This window comes from Theileria annulata, chromosome 4, assembly GCF_000003225.4.
Source record: "Theileria annulata chromosome 4, complete sequence, *** SEQUENCING IN PROGRESS ***".
Lineage (NCBI taxonomy): Eukaryota > Apicomplexa > Aconoidasida > Piroplasmida > Theileriidae > Theileria > Theileria annulata.
This window is the reverse complement of record NC_011098.1, coordinates 1,201,277-1,225,188: the sequence shown is the minus strand read 5'-3', so window position 1 is coordinate 1,225,188 and position 23,912 is coordinate 1,201,277. Positions and strand designations below refer to the sequence as shown.

General features: G+C 34.2%; 9 protein-coding genes across 9 annotated transcripts, besides 2 other annotated features; 5 read left to right on the top strand and 4 right to left on the bottom strand.

Moving 5' to 3' along the window:
• Positions 1-357: 357 nt before the first annotated feature.
• Positions 358-1,154, bottom strand: TA10875 (proteasome beta 3 subunit, putative; the record flags this gene model as incomplete). The annotated part of the gene is given in 5 exon segments (XM_948166.1): positions 358-501; positions 539-821; positions 855-1,045; positions 1,100-1,116; positions 1,127-1,154. 5 exon segments carry the CDS (start codon positions 1,152-1,154, stop codon positions 358-360), a joined length of 663 nt encoding a protein of 220 aa, XP_953259.1.
• Positions 1,155-3,639: 2,485 nt separating this feature from the next.
• Positions 3,640-3,690: a sequence feature (Signal peptide predicted for TA10880 by SignalP 2.0 HMM (Signal peptide probability 0.968, signal anchor probability 0.000) with cleavage site probability 0.748 between residues 17 and 18).
• Positions 3,640-4,435, top strand: TA10880 (N-acetylglucosaminyl-phosphatidylinositolde-N-ace tylase; the record flags this gene model as incomplete). Its single annotated transcript, XM_948165.1, has 3 exons — positions 3,640-3,904; positions 3,971-4,217; positions 4,324-4,435. 3 exons carry the CDS (start codon positions 3,640-3,642, stop codon positions 4,433-4,435), a joined length of 624 nt encoding a protein of 207 aa, XP_953258.1.
• Positions 4,355-4,423: a sequence feature (1 probable transmembrane helix predicted for TA10880 by TMHMM2.0 at aa 182-204).
• Positions 4,436-4,720: 285 nt separating the features above from the next.
• Positions 4,721-10,960, bottom strand: TA10885 (SWI/SNF-related chromatin remodelling factor (ISWI homologue), putative; the record flags this gene model as incomplete). The annotated part of the gene is made up of 6 exons (XM_948164.1): positions 4,721-9,013; positions 9,082-9,596; positions 9,665-9,910; positions 10,003-10,254; positions 10,281-10,823; positions 10,891-10,960. 6 exons carry the CDS (start codon positions 10,958-10,960, stop codon positions 4,721-4,723), a joined length of 5,919 nt encoding a protein of 1,972 aa, XP_953257.1.
• A 1,001-nt stretch (positions 10,961-11,961) lies between these two features.
• Positions 11,962-13,781, bottom strand: TA10890 (translation elongation factor 1-alpha, putative; the record flags this gene model as incomplete). The annotated part of the gene is made up of 3 exons (XM_948163.1): positions 11,962-12,386; positions 12,418-12,775; positions 12,831-13,781. 3 exons carry the CDS (start codon positions 13,779-13,781, stop codon positions 11,962-11,964), a joined length of 1,734 nt encoding a protein of 577 aa, XP_953256.1.
• A 566-nt stretch (positions 13,782-14,347) lies between these two features.
• TA10895 (uncharacterized protein) lies at positions 14,348-16,077 on the top strand (the record flags this gene model as incomplete). The annotated part of the gene is made up of 2 exons (XM_948162.1): positions 14,348-15,897; positions 15,930-16,077. 2 exons carry the CDS (start codon positions 14,348-14,350, stop codon positions 16,075-16,077), a joined length of 1,698 nt encoding a protein of 565 aa, XP_953255.1.
• Positions 16,078-16,115: 38 nt separating this feature from the next.
• On the bottom strand, positions 16,116-16,710 carry TA10900 (uncharacterized protein; the record flags this gene model as incomplete). Its single annotated transcript, XM_948161.1, has 2 exons — positions 16,116-16,285; positions 16,341-16,710. The coding sequence occupies 2 exons, from the start codon at positions 16,708-16,710 to the stop codon at positions 16,116-16,118; spliced, it is 540 nt and encodes a 179-aa protein (XP_953254.1).
• A 515-nt stretch (positions 16,711-17,225) lies between these two features.
• Positions 17,226-19,988, top strand: TA10905 (uncharacterized protein; the record flags this gene model as incomplete). Its single annotated transcript, XM_948160.1, has 1 exon — positions 17,226-19,988. One exon carries the CDS (start codon positions 17,226-17,228, stop codon positions 19,986-19,988), a length of 2,763 nt encoding a protein of 920 aa, XP_953253.1.
• Positions 19,989-20,091: 103 nt separating this feature from the next.
• TA10910 (uncharacterized protein) lies at positions 20,092-21,801 on the top strand (the record flags this gene model as incomplete). The annotated part of the gene is made up of 10 exons (XM_948159.1): positions 20,092-20,318; positions 20,358-20,516; positions 20,545-20,695; positions 20,731-20,917; positions 20,948-21,021; positions 21,051-21,147; positions 21,179-21,302; positions 21,331-21,386; positions 21,444-21,600; positions 21,630-21,801. 10 exons carry the CDS (start codon positions 20,092-20,094, stop codon positions 21,799-21,801), a joined length of 1,404 nt encoding a protein of 467 aa, XP_953252.1.
• A 434-nt stretch (positions 21,802-22,235) lies between these two features.
• On the top strand, positions 22,236-23,875 carry TA10915 (pyruvate kinase, putative; the record flags this gene model as incomplete). Its single annotated transcript, XM_948158.1, has 3 exons — positions 22,236-22,422; positions 22,455-23,175; positions 23,242-23,875. The coding sequence occupies 3 exons, from the start codon at positions 22,236-22,238 to the stop codon at positions 23,873-23,875; spliced, it is 1,542 nt and encodes a 513-aa protein (XP_953251.1).
• Between the last annotated feature and the right edge of the window lie 37 nt (positions 23,876-23,912).

Genomic DNA, 23,912 nt, shown 5'->3' with positions numbered 1-23,912 from the left:
GAATACAAAAAAATAACCTCAAGCAAAGCAAATTATTAACTGAGAAAACTTATTTTACAAGAATAAACTGATTTCCACTAAATAATATACAGTTTTATTGCAATTACATTATAATATTGGTATTTATATAAAGAATCTCATAAATGATACCAAATAAAATAAAACAATTAATCAGATAATTTAAATACATATTACAAAATTTAACACCACTAATATAGAAAATTATGCGATTGTATATATTATTTAAAATAATGTTATTCTACACAGAATTGATTAAAATAGGGTACTACTCCATTCAACAGATAATCAAAGAGAAATTTGTTTAAACATGAATAATTAATTGAAATATTAAGTAAATTAGTCCATTCTGGTTTTTAATGATCTTGAAATTACTCGATCGGGAGTGATAACATGGACTTCGGCACCCCAACCTGAAAGGCAATCTCGATCAATTCCAGCCATTAAACATTGTGAAACAGTTTCAAAAAGTTGTTCTGGATCCTATAACATTTTAAACTATAGAATATGTGTTTTATACCATTCCTGGCTTGAATAGAGCTTCGCAAACACCGTAAAGTTGTTCTGAGCAAGTACCGGCAACGACAAAATCTGTTGGTGTACAGGGCGCTCCGACAAGATCAAAACATGTGATATAAGGGGAACTATCAGTATCTAATCCCGCAATCACTGAGTCCACAAACCAAGGCCCAAAACGCCTTGAATAGAGCATCGATCCAACCATGTTTGAAAGAGTTTTAACACTCATTTCCTTATCTCCTCTCAGTTTATACATGTTAACCTTGAACATTATTTCATCCTTCCTATATGTCAATGTATATGTTAGTGTAATTTACAGTGTTTGAACGTCTGTTGCCAGTCCTGAGGCTGCAAAAAAACATGATTCAGTTACTTTAAACGCCTTTGGGAAGTTTGAGCTAACTGTAACTTGTTGGTTTAGTCCAAGTCTCTTATCACATGCGATAGCTACACATCCTTCTCCCATCATGGCAACCAATGCGCCGCCATTATAGGATGTGATATCACCCTAAAATATACATTACATATATTTAAAATTAATTATATATAGAATAATATCTACAAAATTGTAGTGAAAATCTAATTAAACAAATAAGTATTAATATTCTCCAAACCATATTAATGAAGGATTAAGAAAATAACTGTCGATTAATAAAAACTAGAATTATATTTAACAAAAAGACATTTAATGGTAATAAATTATATTATAAAAAATTTTTAATTAAATTATCTGAATGAGTTTCGAGAACACCATGTTGGAATCCGGTGATTGATTTTAACAAAAATAATTAAACACTTCAAATGTAAATAAAATTATTAATCATAAAACAAGTAATTATAGAAACATTAATTTACAGTGTATAATGTTTACAGTGTAGTTAGTTATTACACCCTTAGCTTCTTTATGATTTTACTATCTTCGTGTGCCATTTTCTCCATTTTTTCAATAATCTTCTTCTGCTGACTAATCTTATCATTTTTTCCCTAAAAATAATAATAATTTGAATATTTAGACTATTACCTTTATCATATATTCCAGTTCTTCGATTTTATTATTTTTAAAATCTATACTGGTTTTGAGGGAAGTTATTTCATTTTGAAGCGCAGAAATAGTTTTCTGTGAATTGGTTAAATCATTTTTTAACTTCTTTAAATGTTTTTCCGTTTCAGAACACCTTCTATTAAAATCTTCTATTATTGATTCCTTCATTATTAACATATCCTGGAGTGATTTTATCTCCGAAACCCATTTATCAAATGACTGAATTCTTAGTTGTGTCAGCTCAGATGTGAGTTTATCGCAGCGTCTACATATGTTAGGGTCTTTTACTACATTTTCCTAAAATATTTATCAATGGTGAGATGTATGAATATATAAATAGTGAAATTACCTTTGATGGTGGATTATCATCTGATTCAGTATCACTATTTAAGTAGTCATCATTTTTAATACTGTAATTAAATCTTTTATTTGATTGTGGAAGATTCCTTTTATGGTTTATTGAGTCACACGTTGACGTGGAGGAATCACAAGCGTTTAATGACACAGCGGATGAAAAATCAGTATATTTTGGAATTTTTTTCCCAATTAACCTAGGAGATAACCTCCTTCTTTGAGTTTTGTTACAACTCATAAATGTGGATGTTATGGGAAGAACAAAACTCAAATATTTACATATCAATAAAGTTACAAAATAGATTAAAATAAACACATAAATATATTTAAACAATATAAAATATAATTTTATACAAAGAGATGGAATCCTGTTAATATATGTGGAGGGTAATACAGGTGAGTCAAATTAATATATTACAGAAAAGAATAAAAATAATTATAATAAACTTTTTAATGTAACATAAATATAATATAATAATGTACATATAATAATAGAATAAAATCAATAAGAAATAATAAAATGGAAAGTTATTGAAAATTGGCAAATTTAAATCCGATTAAACTATTTAATGTTAGAGACAATTATAAATGTAAAATAAAAACAATAAATGGAATCAAAATAAGTGAATGTGCAATGAGAAAATAAAAAAATGTAATTACAACAAAGGAGAGATTCCCTTAACATAATAAGGATGAAAACAGTTAAACTAATTAAATTAATTTAAATTAAAAAAGGAAATAAAATAATAAAAAGATATACATTTGTATTTTAATTTTTATAAACGACTGGTATGCATGAGCATTAAAAACACTGAAATGCGATAATTATCAGAGTTTCTAGTATATAGGAACAGATTTAGGGTATAAAATAACGGATTAGAACGGTTTATCGATTTGTTTGTGTGGTATTGATGTATATTACATACCCCATCAGTATATCCATAGACAGTTTTTGCTGTTAAATTCAATCAGTATTTAAATTAAATTCTCGCCGCAACAGTCACAACTCTTCTATTTTAATTAGAACTCTTCAAATTTAATTTTTTAAAACACTCATTCTCTAAATACATTAAAAATGCCTTGCTTAGAAATCTTGCCTGCAGCTGTCAGCTCAATCTTTTTCTTTGTAGCTGGGATTACCGCTTTCGTTAGAAAGCACTCACAAAAGTCAATTATCCCAGCTTCCATGTTGTCTGGAGCATTCAGCGGTATGTTCGTGCGTTCTCATTTTGTTTAGCATCCATATATGTTATGGTAATCAAACCACATAACTACATTGGATTCATCATCGCTGTTATTACTTCAATCATTTCACTCATTCTAGGGTCAATCATGTTATTCTTCTCACATGATAGAACAGTAAGATTACATTTAACACTATTCTTTACTTAAACCATATTTTTGTTATTTTATTCTAATTATAATATTTTTTAAATTAAATTATATTATTTTAATAAAATTTATTTTCAGATGTTGAGAAAGAACATTGCCTTTTCAGTATTCACATGTGGTCTCTTTTGCACAGCCTTCTACTACGGTATCATCATCAAGATGATCTATACAATCCCAGCAAACATCATCTACAACAAAATCTAAATTTTGACCACAAATCCATTGCATATATAATTTTCTCACACCTCACTTACATGTTAAACATCCACCATGTATGCATCAGTCCATATTTTCCGCCGTCCTCTGCAATTTGAATGAGGTTCAAACTACTGGCCTTCATCCCACTCTTTTTCCGTGGATTTGCAGAGTTTCGAAATGTTCACATGCTCTCTCACATCTTCGAGGCACTCAGATTCACAAGCACAAGTTCTCCATCAGGTAATCCAAGCATCGGCTTCCTTCTCGCACATCCTGACGACGAGTCCATGTTCTTCCTCCCAACGCTTGGAGCCCTGAAAAGTATACCGAAGCCTGGGGAGGAATCCACCTTTAGTTTGTACTTCTTATACCTTTCTAACGGTTCGTCATGCACACCTTTAGATAATTAGGGATTATCACTATCTCCATTTATAAAATAATTTTTAGGAAATGCTGAAGGCAAAGGAGAGGCCAGAGAGCTTGAATTAGCTAATCTATGCGAGCATTATGGGTACACATGCAAAGTGGTAAATGATCCTCTGCTCCAGGACGGAGACTCGAAATGGGACCCTGAACACGCATTACCACATTTAAAAAAATTTGTTAATGATCATAGCCTAAGGGTGTTGTTCACTTTTGATGGTCGAGGCGTTTCAGGCCACCCTAACCACATTTCAGCCTATGAAACCGCAAAGTAATTTTTTATATACTAAACCTAATCAATGAGCTCAAAATTTACTTTAATTAGCTATGACTTGGTTGATTCTTTACACATTTCCTCTAATTAATTGATTTTTTAGGCTCGCTAGTAAGGAGATGGATTTCTTGAAGGTTTTTTACCTCCAGTCGATCAATATGGTTACAAAGTATTTGAGCTTTTTTTCACTCTATATGATGTTTTACAAGGCGTAAGTTTCATTTCTTTAACGATTTTTCAGTAAGTGTTGCGTTGCCTTTGTTCCCTTTAAAGTATTGGGGAACATGAAGTTTTATCGAACTCAGTCTCGTCCTCACGTCCCCTTTTGGTCTTTTCTATCTTCCTACAGTTATATTAACACTTTCTCTGTTGATTAAGGTTCAAAGTATTTTAAATCGCACTAATAAATTTCTTAATGTCATATCAAACATATATATATATATATATAATCTGGTTAACCAACTAAATATATAGTGATATACTGGTACAAAATATTAATGTTAAGTATTGTCAGTGTTGTTTTTGTAAAGTGTGGGTAGCACGAGGTTGTTTTGCACTTTATAAATGTTGTTGAATGATCGGATGTAGTTTTTGGTGAGCTCGGAAACATCATTCACTGCAGGGCCATCAGATGGCTTATTAGGTGTGTTTGTAGAGTCTAATGGATTAGCGATTGGGTTTGGTGCGTGTCTCAATGCAGTTGGACCATCAGTATCACTTGGTAGCAATCCTACGTTGATCAGAGCCTTGAGATACAGTGAGTCACACTGATCGAGCATATGATTATACAGTGACTTGAGTTTAATGTTATTGAATTGAGTGTAGTCAATTGAGTTTGCTGTGGTTGGTATGAGTTTATTTAACAGCTCCATCGCCTTCTCAACTCTTTCATGCCTCAATTTATACTCTTCCTTATCTTCTGGAGTTAATAAATCACAATGTCTTCTAAAATGTACACTTCTTTTCCCATTCTTCTCATAACATAAACTGCAATAGCACTTTTTAATGATCTTCTTCTGCTTATCTGAGGATTCTGTCGTTTCATTATTTGTAGCCATAGGGGTAGCATTTGTAGAATTTGGAGCGGTACTATTACTAGAAGTAGTATTTGTTGTATTGGTGGTGGTTGCGGCGGTAGTATTTGTGTCTAGTGTATGATTAGGCGTTTCTTCAGATTTTGGCTTTTTGACATTAATTTCAAGATCGAGTTTAACATATTCTTTTGGGAATGGACAAGGTTCTGGGTACTTGTAAATGTTGTGGAGTGGGATTCTGCAATTATCACAAAACTGAAGTAGTCTACTCGGTAGTCTAACATTTGAAAAGTTTAGGCCACGTTTTTTGCTTCTCATACCTACTCCCCAATCTTCATCATATCGATCAGATTTATCACGCTTTTCAACATTTTCAACCTCATCCGCATCCATTTTAGAACCGGCAGCTCGATCTGAACCGGGAACTCTATCTGCATTATCGGCCTTGTATGAGTTGTCAAATTTATCCGAATTGCTCTTATCTGGTGTGGAATCGTTCAGAATATCAGAGTTGATGCGATTTTTAATCTCGGCGATGAGATTGATGGGGAATAGGCTTTGGTACAATTGTCGATGTCTTTCTTCAAGTTCACTTTCCTGCATTTTCATGGCCTCGATACGTTTCTTATCTTCACGGTTAATTATCGATTGCAGACGCCTGTTTTCACGGGAGTTAAGCGTATCTGTCTTACTCTTAATTGTACTTAAAAGCTCAGAACGGAGCTCCTTTTGTTCCTTCTTATGCTTGTCTCTTTCCTCACCAGAAATACTCCTGCGCTTGCGCTCAGACTCGATCTTGCACTTTGAGCAGAGGAAAAAGATCCAGTTCGTAGAGTTTGCCACCAGTCCTCGCTGGTTAAGGTTATAATAATACTCCTCGCTGACATAGTGGCGAGTGTAATCTGGAGGGAAACAGTCATAGCAAAAGGAGGTTGGACAACTTGAACAATGGATCAGTAGGTTTCCACACTGTGAACTTTTTCGGAAACAGAGACAACACTCGTGCCATCTGCAACTCCATGTTTTCTTAATGTTAGATACTCGCTCACAGAACTTGTGATAACTCTTTGGGCACCTGAAACACTTTATCAACTCTCCGTAATCAACTTCTACATCATTCCCTTCCTTGTCCTTGTATGTCGTCTTAAAGTTCTTAGGCTTTGAACAACAAAAACACTTAGTTTCGTGTTTTAGTACTCTTCCTTCACCCTTCTTTTGCCATTCCATTGGCGTATATATCATACTTGGTTTCTTCTTTTCTCTTACACTTCTCCACAATAATCCTGCTTGTTCCAATTCCATTACCATTTTTCTTTTCCTTCCTCTTTTCTTTAGACTTGGTTCTTCCTGTGGTTGTGATGTTTCTGATGATTCCACATTCACTTCATTATCAGCAACAGCTCCATACTCACTACTCGCTGTGGCATTATCATGGTTTTCTACAGAACCTTCGGTATCTCCATTAGTTCCCTCACCTCCATAATCATCTGCAACTCCATTTACTTCACCTCCATACGCTTCTGTAACTCCTCCAACTCCTGAAACGTAACCATCTGTTGTATCCTCTTCATTTATTAAATCATTTACTAGTAAACCTGTTAGTTTCTTTTTAGGCTGGCTTGAAGGATCTTCTTGAGTAATGTCAATTTCATCTTCCTCCTTTACAAGCTGGATAATGACTCTGTCTTCACCCTGCACCTGGTTACTCGACCCTATAATCACATCATCGATATCGTTTGTGTCATCCAGATGCTCAGGAGGCGCTCTTCTCTTCCTATCTATGATCTCATTTAACTTCAAATCCGTTATCTGCTCTGCCTCAAGACACTTCAGCGCCTTATTCCCGTGCATCATCATCTTTAACATTGCTGCATGGGATAAACTTATGATGACGTCTTCTTCATCCAAGATCTTACCACTTTCTCCATTCGTCACGTTATTCTTAGTGAAATCAGTATCACATCCATCAGTTTCTGGCTTTGTAGTCTTATTATGTAATATTAGCTTATCAAGTTGTAATTTCTTCTCACGAATCAACGCCATTCTTTCCTCCACTGTCCACTCGGAAATTAATTTCCATATATGTACATTCCTCTTCTGTCCTATTCTATGTGCTCTATCTATCGCTTGAAGGTCTATAAACGGGTTCCAATCCTCATCATACAATACCACGTGGTTTGCTGCTGTAAGGTTAATCCCCAACCCTCCTGCTCTTGTGCTTATCAAATACACAAAATAGTTACTATTCGAGCTATTAAATTCACGAATATCCAACTCTCTTATCAACTTATTTGTACTACCATCCAACCTCATATACTTCCAACCTCTATTTATACAGTATGTTTCCAATTCATCCAATACCAATTGAAATTGCGTAAATATTAATACTTTGTGCATATATACCTTACTATCCTCTGAAGCACCTCTTGCATTCTTTTCAACATTTAACCCTGATTTATCACCATTTACAAGTGTGTTATCATCACTTGAAAACAAATCTCCATTTTCATCATCAGATTCTATAACTCTGGTTGTTTTACGGTTCGGGTCATTAATGTAGTTTGACAGCGACTCTGTTGAATCTTCTGCCGCTTCAATTAGATTTGTGCTTTCGAACTTATACAACCTTTTCTCCTTACTCTTTTTATACTTTGCTTCCTGCTCTAATGCCTTTTCATATATCCTCATTGATACGTAGGGGCAATTTTGTGTTAAATTAACCTCGTGCAAACAATCACTCAGGTACAACTTATTTTCACTTGTGTTCTGGGGCACTCTTACATACTGGTTCTCTACTGTACTCAGAAACAAATCCTTTGATATTTTCTTCTTCTTCTTTTTGCTAACTTTATCTACTTTACCATCCTTGAGACTATTCTCACTCTGATCTTCATTTTCAAGTTCTCTTTTGAATGAACTTGATTCCGATTCCGTCTTTAATGATTCTATAAGGTTTAATTTTAAATTGTTTTGGGGCTTAAAGTTTAGTTGGGCTTTGAGGTTAAATTGGTTCAAATCACTAAAATCTATCTTCACAGGCCCATTTTGAACACTCAGAAACTTATTAACCGGTTCACCTAACTTATTCTGTTCCAGCTTTTCACATTCTATCTTCAACAAACTGGTCATGTCTGCTGGATTCTTTAATGGTTGCAGAAACTGGTTATCTGTTGAAGTGATTAAAGATTCTGGGTTTGTGTTGATAAATTGTCGGTACAGTGTCTGGTCTAGTGACTTCAGATGTTGATTGTACATTTTGAGATAATTGGGTATCATTATGCAGTTTTCGTAGTGGAGTTGGTTAAGCAGTTTGTCGAGAAACGTTAGTTTTGCTGATGCTTGGATGTGTGTAAATCCTTTAAGGTCGTTGAGTTCATTCGCTTCTGACTCGATTTGTTTCTGTACTTCCATATCCTGTTTGAAAAACTCCAGAAGCTTTTCTCTTTGTTGTGGTCTACTTACTATACCTCTCGGGTGACCACAGATTATCCTCATCTTAATTACAATTCCCAACAACTTTTTTATTGACAAATTCTCTCTCATCAGCGTCCTTATGTTCATCAGTGTTCTGTACCACTTGAGTGTTTCTTCACTCAATGGCAGCCACACGTCATGGAATATTTTCTTCGGTAAACTGATCGCCTGTTCCTTCAGTCTTCTAAGCATGATCTTTGACAACAGTGTCTTTATCGACTCCAACTCCTGCACTGTAAAATTCATCTCATCTTCATTTCTAACTCTCTTTTTTACATTAAATGCCTAAACAGTATTTTATAAATTAATTTAATTTTTGATAGTTATTTCCAATAATTTTAATTTGAATATACCTGTTCCATAATCTGGGAATCTCTGAATAATTCTGGGAACATGAAATTAATTAATGTGAACAATTCTTGTGCATTATTTTGCAACGGTGTTCCTAAGAATTTATTAATTTGATGAATTTTACCTGTTAGTAGTAATCTCATGTTTGAGACTATGCGATCCATTGAGTGTCTTAATGCTCCAGATTGGTTTTTAATTCTGTGTGCTTCATCCAGGATTAGGCACTGCCATCTGGGTACTGTTTCTACAAAGAACGCTTCTTCGCACTTTACTGTTTCGTAAGTCGTTACAAACAGGTCATATAGTCCGTTATATGCCAGGCGATCAGACATTGCATGAAGTCTTTCGGTTTTTGATCCACATATCTTAACTACTGTCAGATGCGGTGTGAACCTATGAATCTCTCGAAGCCAGTTTCCTACCGTACTCAAAGGCACGACTATCAAGTGTGGTCCTTCAATATTCATCATCTTCAAGTAACTTAAAAAGCACAACGTCTGTATCGTTTTACCCAATCCTACACATTATATTATTAAATGTGTTGTAGAATTTAATAAGTTATTAGCGTTGCTAGTAATTTAGTACCCATTTCATCAGCTAAAATTGCTCCTCCAGTTAGAAATGATTTGAGAAGCCAATCAACTCCATCTTCTTGGTGTGGTTTAAGTGCTACTCCATTCCTCATTGGACGGCTATCTCTTCTCCGTCCACTTGGGTAATAACAGCTCTTTCTTGCCTTGATAACAAACTTATTCGACTCAATAAGCTGTTCTTCTTGTAATTGATCCAACTGACTCTCCACATCCTTAATCTTTTCCTTCTTATTCTTATCTATAAACAATTATTATTTATTATTTATTATTTATTAGGTATTTAGTCATAACTAATGTTAATAATTATTTAAATAATTTTGTGGTAAATACTTTTATTGGAAATGAATGTTCGAATGAGTTGATCGATAATTTTAGTGGTAACAAAGGGTGCCAACTCTTCACGGTGCGCTAGAATGAACCGATTTCTGTATCTGGTTATAACCCCTTTCCATGTAAGTATAGATTTGCGTCTGGTTTTACTATTCTTTTCGATTTGTGAGATCGTCCATCTCTTATGCATCTGATTAATGAACGGGTCCTCTCCACGACAACAAGGACATTCCCACACATCCGCAATAGTATCTACAACCAAATTAATAAAAACATACTTTGTATTAAATTACAATTCATATAAATAGTCATATCATTAAAAAAAGTACCTATATCAAATTCTGGTAAACAATCATAGTGGAATGAGTTTGAGCAGAAATCACAGCCCAAAAGTTTTCCGTGTCTTTGGCATACGTAACAGATAGATGAGTTAACGTGTTCGCTTGTGTCTAACAAAGGGTTTCTTCTATGGGCTCTAATGTTAACTCCTTCAAATGATTCTGGTTTGCACATTGGGCAATACCACTTTTCCGAGTCGGGTTCTACGTGCAAATCTAGGCACGACATGTGATAACTGTTGGGACAGCCATCACATAGGAGGAGTATATCCGACTCATCTCTGTTTCTCTCCTTACATATTTTACACCTTTCGTCGTTTACAATTTCGATTTCCTGTGCGTACTGCTGACACGAGTCACATGTGAAATCTGACAGATCAATCGGGTTATCGTGGTTGTTCTGGTAATATCCCGTTGCAGTTGAATTTGTCAGAAATTCGTGGTCCAGACACTCTCGGTGGAATGTGCGCGGGCAGCTTGAGCCTAAAAAATTCGTAAATCTATGCTTATAGTTATGGGAAAAGATTAATCTATAGTGCATGGAACTTACATCTAACAATGATATCGCCTTGGCGGTAATCATCTAGGCAATATTTACACCATCCTCTTTTCGGAGCCATTTACGAATTGTTGTAAATGGAAAGACTGCATGAAAAATATTAAATCGGTGTTTTTGGAAATTGTGGAGATGAGAAATATTAATTTGTAGATCATAAAATGAATGTGTGGAGTTTCCGAGAATCTGAGGAGCAAGATTAAAATTGTTTTTGAATTTACTATACAATTAAAATCGACAAAACTACATTTAAATTGCGAATTGTTGTTTTAGGTCAGATGTTTGATTTACTTATTTCTGTTCGCCAGAATATAAATAATAAACTGGAAATACTCTGATCTGGAATTAAAATAAATATGGGAACCATCAATTTTTCAATATATGTGTGAGTTTAGAAATAATAAAATAATAACTTTAGGTAGCATATTATTCCAGAGCCTTCCAAGCTTTTGTGATTGGTCAAATGAGCTAGAAAGGTTGAGGTATGTATAATAAACCATTTAAAATCATTATACAAGTGTTCCCGGTTAAAATAATAGTGTATTCAATCATTCGGGTGTCACAGTGGGGAATCGATTCTGTAGAGGCACGGATGGGGTCTAAATGTCTTTGAATTGGATTAATTTTCGTTATCGAAGTTTACTTTTGGTCCCTCTTTTGCCTTATGCACTTTATGTTCTTCTTCTCCCACTTTATTCCCTATGTTTTTTATAACGTATTTGCACATTTTTGCTTTTTTCATTTTCATTACGGTGTGTATTATAAAATTTTACTTAGTTCATTTTAGGTTTCCATTTTTTATTTTTCTTTTTTTACACATTTTGAATTGCCCCTATTTATCTTTATCTTATTCCTTTCCTCTACTCTTGTATATTTATTTATTACCTAAAATTATTCTTTAATTTATAATGTGTAGTTATTTTACTATTTATTTCTCTATATTGTTTTTATATTTATTTTTAAATTTTACTAAAATCTCACCCGTCCTTTGAAACCAAAAACACACAATCATTATATACACAATTCAATATTTATTTATATGTATCTTATTAAATTATTTTAAATTTATTGATTTACTACGACCCCGCCTGCAACGAAACTTCCTGAGCTTCTTACTAGTAGTCTGCTCAGGATTCCCACATGTTCCACTTCATCTTCGCTGATGTTTACGGGTTTCGTTGTGAATTGGGCAATCATGTTCTGTATGAATTTAGAGGTTCTTGCGATCGGTTCTACTAAAATTGGCGAGTGTGATGCGAATTCCAAAAATGCAAACTGGCCTGGAGAAAGAGAGTAAATTTTCTTTGACCCCAAAGTATTGAAATTGTCAATTACCTGAATTGCCCTAATGAATGCAGATTGTTTCGAGTATCCCACAAATAGTTCCACGTTTTGACCTATTGTCAACTTTACTTTACTCATTCCATTTAAATATATTAGTCCTATGAATGCGTTGTGTATGGCTATGCTACTCGTGTTATTTTTAATTTCTGAAAATTATTATAAGTTGTGTTGTTTTACTTGAGTATGTGTGTGGATCGATCATTATCTTCGAGAACATTAAATTACTGATTTCAGTGCCTTTCATTTCAAGGCAGTCGACGAAATCATTTACATAACATGTGCTAGAGTTAGTGGAATTGATGTTATTTGACACTGACGTAGGAGAGACTAGATTCAGAATCTGATACTCCAGTGACACACATTTAACTTGAACTGAATTAGGTAGTGTGTTCATATCAGCTGGAACCTTCATCTTATTGCCCTCGACGAAACATGAACAACTAACTGTTTTCCCTGACTCCCATAGGTCGAAAATGTGACATATGATCTTATCATAAACAACCACTGGTCTCTTTATCAAGTCCAACGATATGACCTAAACCATCAATATCACCGCATAATTTCTATATATATATACAAATATAACAAACTTGTAATGATTCTATAAGTGATGGACCCTTATACCAGCTTAAATTGTTGGATTTATCTATCAGGTTATCTCCACGAAGGCCTGAAACTGGTAGAAAAATCAGTTTGACTGATTTTTCATAAACTACAACCAGTTTACGTATGATTTCGACGACTTTGTTGTACATGGTCTCTGAGTATTCAAATCTGTCAATTTTGTTCACGCATATAATTATGTACCTAATTCCCAGAAGGTACAGAAGGAGCATGTGCTCGCTAAAATAAACCCCAAAAAAGTCAGACTTGAGCACGTCGTTAGAGTCCACAATTATGATTGCGCTGTTAGCAAATACTGCTCCCATTACCAGGTTCTGGATTAGGTCGTGGTGTCCTGGAGTGTCAATGACATTAACCTTTATATGATCGTAGACTGGATTTTCTGTGTTAATCTGGTGTTCATTGTGATTATTGTTGTGTTTTATGCTTTTAAGATCTAAATTAAACTGGCATTTAGTTGGATCTATTGTTATTCCCTTATCACGCTCATCATCACCTTGGTCCAAAATCCACGACAAATGCTTTACATTCTTTAACTTCTTATCTACGCAGTTCGTTAGTGTCAAAAAGTGTCCCAACAAAGTAGACTTTCCTGCGTCAACTGCACCTAAAACTACAACGTTCAATGGGTACCTATTCGGTGTTGAATCTTCACCATCTTTATAATTATTCTTTGGTGTATTTAACTTAGAGGAGTTTACAGTATTAGTTTTATTTGAAGTTTGTTTATTTTCTTGAAGACTTGGTTTAGATTCCCTTTTCTGAACTAGATTCTTCTTGGGTAAAGTTTTAGTTTTGTTGGTTATTTTCAAATTTTCGTAATTTTCATCATCTGAGTCTGAAAAATCATCTGAATAGTAGTCGTCAAGGTCGTCTTCTTCCCACTTCACAGACTTTATTCTCCTTACTGACGGCATTTCTCAAAAATAAGAAGATTGTCACCTAAAAGCCGACAGGGAATTGAGTGAGAGGAACAAATGTAAGGAATTAAAATCAAAATAGTTGTCATTATATGAATAAATTTATTTTACAGAATTTAATTAATGATTCAATCATATCATGTACCCCCTAAATCAAATACACATAAAGTGACTAATTATACTTTATTAATCTAGTGAGTCAAATTTTGATTCATCATACGGATTATTATCTAATTCATAATTTGTTTAGTTAGGAAGCTTTGTATTTTTATTTTTATTCTTTAAATTCTATCACTAAATAAATCCCAGATACAATCGTTGATTGAATATTTAAAATTTTAAAACTTTACGATTTTTTAGTTTCTTCACATTCTCTAATTTTATGCCAAGTATTTTTCACAATCGCATCACTAGATCTATCGCACAATTTCGTAAAATTATAGAATCTTTGAATAAAACCAAATTTGTTTCCTTAAAACGTTAAATTGCATCTTAATTTTTACACAAGCCAAATTTTAATTACTGATGTGATGTTTTATCTATGCCTAAACTGAGGCTTTTCAATGATGGATGATATCATCAGATCCATTTGCCATAACCTGGCGAACACAGATAGTAACCTGAGAAAAAGAGCAATTCGATCAGTCCGCGAATTGTTTAAGAAAAACCCAAACTTGGATGACTTGTCCTTGAGCAAAATTTGCAAGGGTTTGTACTATTGCCTCTGGATGTCAGACGATCCGATACAGACACGCATACTGTCATTGGATATAATACAACTATACAAAAGTATCAGATTAAATTCTTCAAATTTGAATGGAGTTGAAGAGCCGCTTTTGTTCGACCATAATGAAGTGGACATCCGATTGAGGTATTTAAAGTGTTTGATGGAGACCGTGAGTAGAGAGTGGCTGTTGTTGGATAAAAACAGAGTGGATAAAGTATTGTTGTTTACAAGAATTTACGTGTCAGAAATATTGTACTACATGCATGAATTAAACTGGGACCTTCTGGTCCTGAATAAACTAAGTGAAATATTTCTTAATAAGAACATATTTGGCAGGGACACGTTGGGCCTCCTCGTCCATGTCATTCAAGTCTTCACTACCGAGTTATTGTATAACTATGAGCAATTAAAGGGTTCTGGAGAAGAAACAAAGGAGCCTCCAACAGACTCAGACGATAACGTTAATTTTAATGAAGATGACTCTAAAAGTAAAATCAACGCGGTTCACATGAACCTGTGTAACAACATAGACAGCGTTAAACTTTTATACATTTTAAAACCGTTTATTTTGATGTTTGTAACCAGTAAAGACAGTCTGTTGTTAAAGACGATCTACGATTATATATTCAAGGAGCTCGAAAAGCTCTCGAAAATAACAAGCGTGAACCTAATAGTGCACCTGTTGGAGTCGATACTAAATACTTCAGGCGAGACCTCGCCAGGGAAGGAAATTGATGTAGTTAAGGGAATCAACAAGAAATTTATCAGAAACACTCTAAAGCTGTACCAAAGTAATTTGAGTCAGAGTTTGACTCCTGCTGAAAAGCTCCACCTGGAACAGCTTCTCTACTCCATATTTACAATCGCTACCATGAATTGTGAATCCAACGAATCATTTAGTGGAAACGAACAGTTAAATGGGACGATATTTTTTAAAGAAGATTCTGTGGATTTGAATAACACTAAAAAGGAGTCACTTGGGAACGAGTATATGTTTAGGGCTGAGGACTATTTGAATTTAGCCAACATTAGTACCAGACGTATGAGTAAGAGTAGGCTTCGGAATATCCACATACTCAACAGCACCAAGAGTTATCTTCTCAAGCTAAAGGTGACGGATGATGAAAGCAGGAGGTTTCTCCAGAAACTTGACGACACTCGAGTCAAGAATCAGCTTTTCTACTACTCTCTGATCAGGCTTAGGAGGCTGAAGTTGCTTCACAAGTTTAAGACTAATAACCTCAACAAGATTTATAACTTGAGCAGGAAGAAACGCTCCAACTTCAACATTAACTTGAAACAGGCTTTGGATAACATAAAGTACGTGAAACCTGTAAAATCATCTCTCCGGGAACGAACCACCAGTGACCGGAAAGTTAAAAGGAAGTGAGTTTTTAATGTTTTAATCCAACTTTTAGGAAGAAGAAAGTTGTTTTCAACCTCAAGAAAAACCAAGTTACAAACATCCCGAGCCGTAAGAAAAAGAACTACGCACCTCTTTCATTATTTGTAAGTTCATTCTCACTTACATATTACAATATTTATATTATCTACCATTATATTTAAATATAATATTAGAATACTATATAATTAAAATTAGTATATTAATCATTCTCAGAATCTGGTTTGATTACATTGTTATCTTCATCCACGTTGTAAACTGCAGTGATCTCCTCGAGATAATGACACAGCATCCCCTGTATCATATGCTTTAGAGTAATATCGCTCTGTATGCATCCAACGCAGGCTCCGCTGAGCCTTACATACACATACCCTGTAAATAATATGCTTTGCTATTTATTTAATACATTAGAATATGCATTACAAACCTGTTGAAGGGTCGTATGAGACGAAGAACACGTCGCCTCCGTCCTGTTGAATCACAGGTCTGATCCGTTTATCTATGAGTAATTTTATGCTTTCAACTGTTTCTATCTCCTCATCAGAGTAGGTTTCAGGAACCACGGCCTTAGTGACCGTTGAGAAGGAGCGATTGGGATAGTTCAATGAAGAAGCAGTTAAATAATTGCGATTAATTTTATTGTTATATTTAAAATTTATGTAATTTAAAGGATTTTGTGTTAAATTTGAAATGCAAATAGAATCCGATAAAATAATTGAGGAAGTATGATAAGGAATGAGGGAACGAAGGAGAGGATTAGTTCTTTTTAACAAATCTTTTAAAAAGTAAAGTGACATATCAGAAAAATAAAAAATAACAAGTATAAACAAGAAAATTAAATAGAAGAAGATTAATAATCACACATATTTCAAAAAACTGTAATAATTATAATTATTCAAATAATTTAAAAAATAATAAAGAACAAATTTATATAAATAAATAAAATTAAAAATAATATAAATAATGTACAAGAATAAAGGAAAAAATTATTACATGAATGAGTGGTTGTGGTATTATGGTGAGGCTTAAAATCAAACTAAATAATTATTCATACATTTTAAATGACGGGTTATTTCATTTAATATTTTAATCAAATAATTGTTTTATTTGAAGCCCTTCATGTTATAATAACATATCCAAAAACATTATTCTTTAAATAATAAATTAAAAGATCATTCCATAATAATAATTTTAAATAGAACATGTATTTTATTTTTCAAAACAATGTCGAATTTTAATTCAGTATATAATAGTAATAATTTAATCGCATTTTTCATACTTGAGGACACCTTTTTTTAATAATAATATAGCCATGCCCAGAAAAAAGAATAATTCTAACGATTTTTCAAGTCATAACGATAATTCTTCTAACGATGATGGTGAAATAAGAGATACTGGAGCTACAAACAGGCTCGATATCCATGAATCTAATACAGATGATAATGTGGTTGAACATCGTGATGAAGAAGAAACGATAAAAATGTATCAAAATGATGTTAAAAATGTAGATAAAATGAAGTATTTAGATGAAAAAAATATTAAAAATGGTGTAAATTTCATGAAAACCCAAGTTAACCTGCACAAATCCCACTCGTTAGATAATCTTAGAAACATTAAACCACAAATGTTAGATCAAATAACATCGAAAGAATATGGAGGAGGAGAAAATTATAACTATAAATTAGAATCAACTAGTGGCAGTGTTTCAAAGATGTTATTGAACGGTGCGAATTCAAAAGACTGCACCTCATTTTCAAGTGGATACTCAAGCCTCGATAGAGAGATTAGTTTAAGTAGATCTACAATAAACTCGCCATATTTTTACGATGTAAAACTGACGAAGGGGAAACCGAACCTGAATTCAACATCATTTTATGATTTAAACATAGCATACCAAATGGAGTCTGAAAAGAAAAACTGTGACAAACATTTTAATAGGAATGTTAGTTTCCTAAACCTGAGAATATTATCAGATAGTAACGACGTGTGGAAGTATATAGTGAAGAGAGTGGAACCATTTCTAGATGTGTACTCGATACTGATGCTAAGACAGACGTGCAAAACACTATATTACTACAAGTATAAGCTTCGTTCACACTCAACATTGTCATTCAGAGGATTTGGAGGGTTTGACTCCAAGTCATTATTTAATAAAATCCTTCCACTAATACATCATGTAATGGACTTGTCAGAAAACTGTAAAATAAGGTTTGATTTCACGGGATGTATACTACTAAAGGATATCGCAACAGTGTATTTACTCAAAAGTAATATGATAAATACGAGTATAGAGATGAGACAATACTGTAAAAATATAAAGGAGTTGATATTTGATTTCTGTAACCAGATCACAGATAAGAGTCTGGAGGTGATGCTGAAAACAAAGCTGCCGAACCTGGAAAGACTTAGCTTGACATGCTGTAGAAACGAACAGTTTACAGGGAACCCATTTGTGAGTCATCTGTCGTCAACAAACTGGCCCAAATTCAGCAAGTTCAGGTGCGCATTCTCAAACATACTGCTAGAACCAATACAAACAATAGCAGATTTTATAAGACCACAGATTCCTAGAGAAGAAAGTGATTCGACAATTATTCATGAACAGCAGACCAATCACCTTAATTATAAAGGGTCCTACGTAGATCTAACAAGTCTACTTCAGCAAGATAAGATGAATGAACAAAAGTTCGGTGAAAGCGCTGTTGAGTTTGAAGTATACGGATCACTAGGGAGTAGAAAGCTTCTGGATAAGTTGGGGTTCGGGATTTATTTTACAGCATTTGCAAACGCACTCAAGACTAACAACTATAACATGTTCTCAAAATTAACAAAGAAACTACAACACCAACTGCTTAACTTGAGCAACCAACCAAACATGAAGAATAACAACTGCCTATACCTTTTGAGGAATAGAGGAAGCGAACTCTTGGTAAACTGCCCAATCACAGTAACAGATAGATCTAACAATAACTTAGGCATTTGGACACTCCCAATAATCCTAGTAATACAGCAACAGAACATGGAATTGTTTTTATTGTTGATAAAGAGAGGAGCGAGACTGAATGTGTGGGATAGCATGAACAAGTCACCGCTCCTAATAGCCTGTGAGTTGTCACTAAATAATTTCGTGGAGAAGTTACTCAAGTTCAGACTGCCTCCAATACCCTACGATAACATAAATAACATACCACTCATAGTGGCAATCACAAACTCAAACGTAGAAGTGGTTAAAATGCTTTTGGAGGAAAATTTCGAAATAAACTACAAGTGCCCAAGCATAATGAACTACAAATCTCCACTATATGTGGCATGCGAACACTATAACCGTGAAATTATAGAACTACTATTGCAATACGGAGCAGATCCGAACTGGAAGTACAGACATAGGTCAACTCCTACATTATTGGGATACCAGCAAGACTCAAAAATACTAGAAACATTTATAGAATACGGGGCAGGGAAATCAAGTGACAAGAGATGGGTTCTAGTGCAAGTTTTGGCTTGTGCAATTGTTAAAAATGATTGTGAAACCATAGAAATGCTAATTACAAGATTCCCAGATCTGGTGGAGAGAGAACACGAAATATGGTCGAAGCCATTAATAGCGTTATCAAAACTCAACAAGGTACAAGCAGTTGAAATGTTACTTAAAAAAGGAGCGAACGTGAATACATTTGATTCTTACGGAACAACCGCACTCCACGCAGCATGTGAAGAGTCGAACATTGATGTGATAAACGTTTTGTTAGAGAACTCAGCGATAATTGACGCACAAGATGTGTTTGGAAGGACACCACTCCACCTAGCAGTAATGGAAAACAAGCCCCAAGTAGTAAACATTTTACTTGAGCATGGAGCCAGCATAAATATAAAAGAGTATTCATATGGAGAAACACCTGTAATGACCGCAATCCGAACAAGAAATGAAAGTGTAGTGACAACTTTTCTAAAATCAGGAAACGTAGACTTCTCAATAGAGGATTTAAACCACAAGAACATTTCATATTACTTAAATTACTATAAAATGACTAAGTTGGAAGTACTTTTATCCCCTCAAGAACAAAACAATACATAATATTTTTTCAAATATCACTATATAATATATATGTTTTATGGTGATGTGATTTATGTAATTACACATTTAGAATACATATTTTTAAATTAATATAGAATAAATAATGGTAAAGAATTCTCTAAAATCTAGTTTTGGGGAAGATTCCAAACAAGCTTCAGGAAAGAAGACTAAGAAAACAATTAGCAAGGAGTGTAAAATCTCTAATGTTATAAAAAGTTTAAGTGAACAGATTGTTAAAAGAAGCGCTGATTTAAGTCATGGAAGATGGGTGGATCTTGATGCGAAACGACCTTCACCTAGAGCACACTCAACACTGACTCTAATAGAAGAGTAATTCAAACAAATATTCAGATTAATAATATTTCATAGAGGGCTCTGTGTTATGTTTGGAGGAGAGTTTTTCGATGGTTCCAATGTAATCTTGTATAACGATACATTCTTGTATAATCTATCAACAAACAAATGGAAGGTTTTGGATACTCCAGCAGTTCCACTGCCAAGGTGTTCGCACCAGGCAACTTTCTACAAGTTAGTTCACAATTATAAAGTGATTTAGAAATCGCATTTACATATTTGGAGGAGAATTCAACACACTCGATGAGTTTCATCACTTCAATGACATTCACTATCTGTGCTTATCAACACTTAGGTGGACTAAGCTTGATGTGACGGGCCAAATACCAAGTTCTAGGAGTGGTCACAGAATGGTATTAACACTTTAGTTAAGCAGTAATAAATTTAGGTTTTATGGAAAAATTACTGGGTTTTATTTGGCGGATTCCACGATAACGGAAATGAATCAACTTACTACAACGATCTATATTATTTTGATTTGGAAAACAATTGTTGGCACCAAGTTAACCAGCATCTTTTTACATCATCACTGCCAGAACCTAGAGCAGGTTGCGTATTATTAGCACTCAATGATGGTACTTAATTAAACACATATAATAACGTAGGTAAACATCTGATGATGCACGGAGGGTTCAGTAAAAAGGACTCATCTAATGACGTAGTTGGCTCAAGTTACAAGGTATTCACAAATGAACTATTCATTAATAGGATTCATGGCTGATTGATATGAACTTGCTCTTGTCAAATAGTGGAAATGTTCTAGTTTGGTCAAAAGTGAAAGGATGTGAGCCTGAATTTTCCACAGGTATTTTAACAAACACATCTGTTAAAATTAGGTTTATCTTTTGCTACAAGTTCTGAATACGCTGTTTTGTTTGGCGGAGTTAACGATGAGTATAAGGGATTACATGTAAAGTCTACGTTTTCAAATAAATGTTTCAAATTAAATTTGAACCAGAGGTAGTCAATAGTTTAATAATTGATTTAGGAAATACAATCCAACTGAAATTGGATTTGAGCGAGAAAATAAAGACGATAACTTAGGTTTGTTACATAAATAATTTATTTCTTGATTTAATAATCTTTTAATAAATAATTTAGGCATATCAAAACTATCATTATCTAAATCATTCCCAACGCCAAGAATGAATTCGAACGCAGTAATATATAACGACACATTATATATATTTGGTGGAATAGTTGAGGTTAAAGACATGGAAATTACAGAGAGCGATTGCTGGGCACTGGATCTCAAAACGTGAGTAAAAAATGAATATTGAATTTCAGGAATGAATGGAAATGTATAGATGAAGGCTTTGAAAAACAAGGGCTGTACAATAATCAAATCGAATCAGATGAAAGTGATGATGAATTTGATGAAGATAGTGGAGATGAAACAGAAGAAATGTATGAATCTGATGAAGGTGATTATGATGAGGAGACGGAAGAAGAATTATAAGATTAGAAAATTAAGAGAAGGCATTCTAGGAATAAAGATTATAAAATGAAGATCTAGAACAATAATGAAAATTTAATAAGGAAGGAAAATGTAAATTCATGTGAAATCGTAAACAAAAAAATAAATGTAGTAAAAAGAGACGCAACAATATGAATCAATAGAGAATTAAGAGAGGATCACAAGTGAATTCAATAATTTCATTCATTAAAAGATGGAATATGGGCGATTTAAAAGGATTATGAGGAGATTTAGCCAATATAAATGTAATATAATTACCTCATAAATCATAGTAATGGTGCTGGACTCAAATTGAGATACAATTTATATCATTGTTTTTAGATCATTGTTAATTTAATGCAGTTAATAAAATATATAATAATAAAATAAATAATATAATATAATTTGTTAAGTATTGTAGCCTTGAGATAACGAAAATGTCTTTCAAAAGGATGATCTCAACCTCAGCAGGTGATTCCATACACCAACATTCTAACATTTCATTACAAAAAGTAATGAGAGAAATCTCTTATAGCGATATAAGAGATAAAAGAACACACATTGTTTGCACAATGGGACCAGCTTGTGGAAACGTAGAAACAATAATCCAAATGGTTAAATCAGGTAAGATCAAGCCAAATACAATTATAATTTAGGAATGAATATTTGTCGATTTAACTTCTCACACGGGAACCATGAAACCCATACCAAAACACTCAATTTGGTAAAGGAAGCACTCAAATCTGTACCAGAAGCAAATATTGGACTTATGCTCGATACCAAAGGACCTGAAATCAGAACTGGATTTCTTAAAAATCACACCCCAATCACACTCGAAGAAGGAAGTACCTTGAAAATCACAACCGACTACACAATTGAGGGCGATGAGACTATCATTTCCTGTTCATACAAGAAATTGCCTCAGTCCGTAAAGGTAGGAAACATCATCCTAATTGCAGACGGATCACTTTCATGCGAGGTATTGGCAGTGTTTGACGATTACATTGAGGTTAAGGTTCTGAACAACGCTAAGATAGGAGAGTACAAGAACATGAACCTGCCAGGAGTGAAGGTTGAATTACCAGTGCTGACCGAGAGTGATAAGGACTACATCCTCAACTTTGGAATCCCAAACCAGATGGATTTCATCGCACTCTCATTCACACAGACAGCCGAAGAGGTAAAGTACGTTAGGGAGTTGCTTGGCGAAAAGGGCAAACACATTAAAATCATCCCGAAAATCGAAAACATTGAAGGCCTAGCAAACTACGATGAAATTCTCGAAGCTTCAGATGGAATCATGGTTGCTCGAGGTGACTTGGGTATGGAAATGCCAATTGAAAAAGTTTGTCTGGCACAAAAAATGATGATCAAAAGGTATATTTTAAATAAACTATCAACATCCCAAATAAAATATTAGCTATATTATAATAAATTATTTAGGGCAAATATGTGTGGAAAGCCGATAATAACAGCAACACAAATGTTGGAATCGATGGTAAATAATCCAAGACCAACAAGAGCAGAGTCAGCAGATGTCATTAACGCAGTGTTGGACGGATCAGATTGTGTGATGTTATCAGGTGAAACAGCAGGAGGAAGGTTCCCAGTAGAATGCGTTAAAATAATGGCCAAGCTGTGCTTTGAAGCAGAAAATTGCCTCTCAACAAGAGATTTGATGGCTGAAAGTCTGCTCCTCAACTCCTCTCAGTTCACAGTTCAGGAATCAATTGCAAGGTCAGCAGTGTTCCTATCAATAGACATTGAGGCGAAAATGATACTTGTATTCACACAAACAGGAAGAGCAAGCCGTCTAGTCTCAAAATACAGGCCGAGATGTTTGATACTATCACTATCTGAGGACATACACGTCGTAAAGTCGCTGAGCATCAGCAGAGCAGTAATTTCAGTGCTTGTTGACAGCCTGGAAGACACCGACAGGAACGTAGAACACGCAATCAACCATGCAAAACTGAGAGATATGCTACGCAAGGACGATTTGATCGTAGTTGTTCACGGAGCAAGGGAGAATGTAGCAGGGTCATCAGACCTCATCAAAGTTGTCAAAATCCCGTAAATTAATGTATTTATAGATTAATTTTGTGTTATAAAAT